Genomic DNA, 3,783 nt, shown 5'->3' with positions numbered 1-3,783 from the left:
GCCCGGCTGCTCGGCAGGGTTATCCCGCCGGGCGAGCGCTTCCCTTCTGCCCGCGGCGGCTTCCTCCGCGGCGGTGCGCGGCCTGCAGCCTATTGCTTTCCCCGGCTGTCGCGAGAAGGCCCCGACATCTAGGCTGGCGTATTGTTAGACCCTTTCAAAAGCATCTTCCAGTAAAACTGGTGGTGTCATTTCCGTGCAGGATAACAGGATCTCCATTTGGTCTGTTGGAGATCTTGGGAACGTGGGCCTCAGTGGTGAATATCAAGGAGAACCTCAGCTGCTGTGTGACATCAGGCACAACGGTGATGTTATGGACATGCAGGTAAAATAGCTGGGTTGAATAGATCTGTATTTTTAAAGGGCTTGTCACGTAAGAGAAACTAAGCGATAGCGAGCTGTCAAAATGCTGAGATTGACAAAAAAATATTCTTCGGAAGAAGAAGGGCAAAACCAACCAGTATCAGTTTGTGGGTTTGGGTTTTTTTACTATACCTACCAATAATTTAGGTTACTCTAGAATCAAAATTACCATCTTGGTACTGACATCAACTAATAGCATGCTTATTATCTCTCTTTAGTTTTTGGATCAAGAGAGAATCGTGGTTGCCTCATCAACAGGGACTGTAACTATATTCCGTCATCATCAAAATAACCAGGTAAGTAACTTTCACTGGCTTTAAGCTGCTATTCTGTGTAACACAGGTCACTTTGATCTTAGCGTAAGATTTCTCAAAACTACTAAATCAAGAAACATCTGCATACCAAAATGAATTTTTTGAAGTCTGTTAGAAAAAGCTTTGGCTTTATGCATACAAGGAAAGAGAAAAAAGCATTCTGGACACATACTACATAAACTAGATTCCAGAGCCAGACAGACTCGGGTATCTGTTAGTATATACGTGTATCCAAATAGTCCATTCACTGAAAACATACTTTAAGAGTTTAGATTGTTTTGGGGGAGTGGGTATTAATGGACTTGTACCTACCTTATTAGAGTTTCTGCATATATAAATGACTCGTGTTGAATTTCTTCTCAAAAGTGTCATGTGAGGGAAGATCTGTAAACTCTGTAGTCTCTTGCTTTGATTATAAATCACTGAAGATAAATGCATAATGACTTATATATATTCACAATGACACAATAAAGACTAATATCTGATAATAGTTTGATGTGGTACCTAAAATAAACCAAATTCCTTGCAATCTAAATCTGATCCTATATTTTTTTAAAGGCCTCAGCTCTTTTCCCTTGGCCTGGGGAAAGATTGAAGGGATAAATCTAGTGAAAGGCATTTCACAGTTTATAAATGGATTGTGTTCCTTCTGATTTCTAGCTCGTGGAAAAGGTGGTTCGGAGAAGAAATAGTCAATGTTTCATTGAAGGGTTGTGTGCTCGAGAGTTGAGGAAAATTTAGATCTCTGATTCTCGTTTGTATAGGAGATTCCCTTTCCTGTGAGGTAGTGTGGCTTTCCTGGAGCTTGTTTCTGGTTTTGTGAGTATTCTGGAAGCTTTGGTCTATCCGGATCATTACTTACCAGCAGAATTTCATGTCTGGTTACTACTTAGACTTTATCTGCCAACCAGCGGTGGGAGAAAGCCCATTATCACGTGGATCAAGACACATCTTGTGGTGGAGCAGCATGTACCGGAGTCATCTCCAACAACCCAGAAATTGTCACTGTTGGAGAAGATGGTAGAATAAATCTCTTCAGAGCTGACCAAAAGGATGCAGTAAGAACTATAGGTATGTCAAAATTACTGTTCAAATTAGTTTAGTTTGGAGTGGTTTGTTTGGATTTTAATTTCTCAAATGACAACCAAAAAAAAGAAAGATTCGGTTGAGAATTGAATTAAATGTTCCAAGTTGAATGTGTTTGCTCCAGATTGTTCCTATATTCCTCCAGACTTCAGATACTTGAAGTGTATTTCGGATGTATTTCTATATTCATTCAGATATTTGCAAGTTAACTGATGGAGAAGTTTCAAGCCTAACATTCTCTGTAGGCTTCTGTTTCATCTAGAATTGTTAAATGCTATGATAGTATACATGAAATATGGTTAGATTTCAAGAAGTATTGTGTCCCAAGTTCTTCATAACTGCAGGTCAGTGAAATGGTCGTTTCAATTTGTTATTTCTACTAAGATTAACCCTCATGTTGTCCATATTCAAAAACATCTGTTTCTCTGTGTCTAAAGGAACACCAAGAACCAGCAACCACTGTTTGTACCCTGTTCTGCCAGATATCATGGCTTACAGTGAACATTTCTCCCTTAGTGAAAAAACTCCATATTTCCTAGAGTAATAGATTATGTGATAGAGTATAAGATGTTTGTGAAAGCTGTCAAAACTTGATTATTCTCAGCTCTTCCATCATGTTAGTCTCATGGAAACAGAATACAAGTTTGTAGCATCTGTTGGATATGAAACTTAAAGGCAGAAATAATTTAAGTGACAGTAACACCACGTTTGATAGTGGCATTATTAAACTGGGACTTTCTCCCTGAAACTTCAGTTTGACACAGCACCTGTGTTTCTCCTCAAGCAAAATCTTACCTCTAATGAATGAAGGAATTTACACAGTGATAAGCCAATTAAGGAAGGAAGTGCTCTGGGATTTCTAGAGGGAGTACTTATGTGCGCATGGCTGTATACACACACAAGATTAATCCTATTAATTGCATACAGTCTTGTAGTGAAGCTCCTTGAGAATTCCTGTAGGAAACCTTTCTACGCTTTAAAAAAAAAAAAAAGGATAGCAGGGCATGAGGCAGATTTTATTAACACATACCCACAAAACACAGTAACTTCCCCTTTCAGGGGCGAGAACATTAACTAGTTTAAAAGGATTATTTTATTTTTAAATTTTTACTTATATACAGATATTAACACAGAGTGTTCTGGTACAAGTTTAACAGAGTAGAATGTTTTGCTGACTCACAGGAAGCAGATGTCCACAAAAAAAAAAATCTACATTTTTCTCTGGGCAATTGCTCAGATGCTTACATACAGATTTAATAATGTGCAGGATGCAAGTTGTTAGTTTTCTTAGTGCTCACTTAATAGTACTATGTAAAAATGCTTGCTTTGTAGTGGCAGCATCAGCCAGTGTTACGCTGCAGTAAGACTTCGCATTGAGATTTGCTGGCGCATAAACACTTAAGAAGTCACATCTGAATTAATTGAGAAATGTCCTTTTGGAAACGGGAAGGGAAATGTTAAAATAGGAATGGTCCCTAAATAAGGGGACCTTATGGTCCTTATGACCTTGTAAGTGAAGCTTACCTGGAGTTACGTGGAAGGGACTAGCATGAACTCATTGACTAGAGATTGTTTTACAGTAAAAGTAGGAGAGGGGGAGAGAACATCTTGGAAAATGCTTTCAAGTTCTGCAGGATGGAGTTCTGTAGTGTAAGCAATCCTTTGTACTGGTTCCCGATTCAATGACATCTTCACATTTCCCAGGCACTGAGCTGAACCCTCAACATGTTTTAACATGAAGATAGAACTCTTGCACCTCATGAAATATTTGTAAAGGAGTACCTTGCTATTTTTGTTATTGTTTAATGGATTTAAGAGTATAATACAAAGTTGATATGTTTATAGTCAATCGTGGTAGGAAAAAATCTCCAGTTAGAGATGATGTAAAAATCTTTTGAAGCCAAAAGATATATCATTGCTAAATCACTCACTGTTATTCTGTCACAAAATTTTAAATCATTTAGAACTTCAGCATTCAGTAATCCAACATCTCTTTTTAAAGGTGTTTTGCTGTGTTTTTTTT

At 38.1% G+C, this 3,783-nt stretch overlaps 1 protein-coding gene across 1 annotated transcript in view; it reads left to right on the top strand.

Annotated features, from left to right (window-relative positions):
* The window catches only part of NUP43 (nucleoporin 43kDa), a 12,600-nt gene that overhangs the window by 3,702 nt on the left and 5,115 nt on the right, over positions 1–3,783 (top strand). Inside the window, exons 3-6 of the mRNA XM_009324156.1 lie at positions 200–322; positions 579–656; positions 1,568–1,745; positions 2,198–2,300. Coding sequence (XP_009322431.1) covers positions 200–322; positions 579–656; positions 1,568–1,745; positions 2,198–2,300 — 482 coding nt within the window. The remainder of the gene's footprint in view (positions 1–199; positions 323–578; positions 657–1,567; positions 1,746–2,197; positions 2,301–3,783) is intronic.

This window comes from Pygoscelis adeliae, unplaced genomic scaffold, assembly GCF_000699105.1.
Source record: "Pygoscelis adeliae isolate BGI_AS28 unplaced genomic scaffold, ASM69910v1 Scaffold105, whole genome shotgun sequence".
In the NCBI taxonomy this organism is placed as follows: domain Eukaryota; kingdom Metazoa; phylum Chordata; class Aves; order Sphenisciformes; family Spheniscidae; genus Pygoscelis; species Pygoscelis adeliae.
This window is presented reverse-complemented; position numbering and strand designations above follow the sequence as displayed.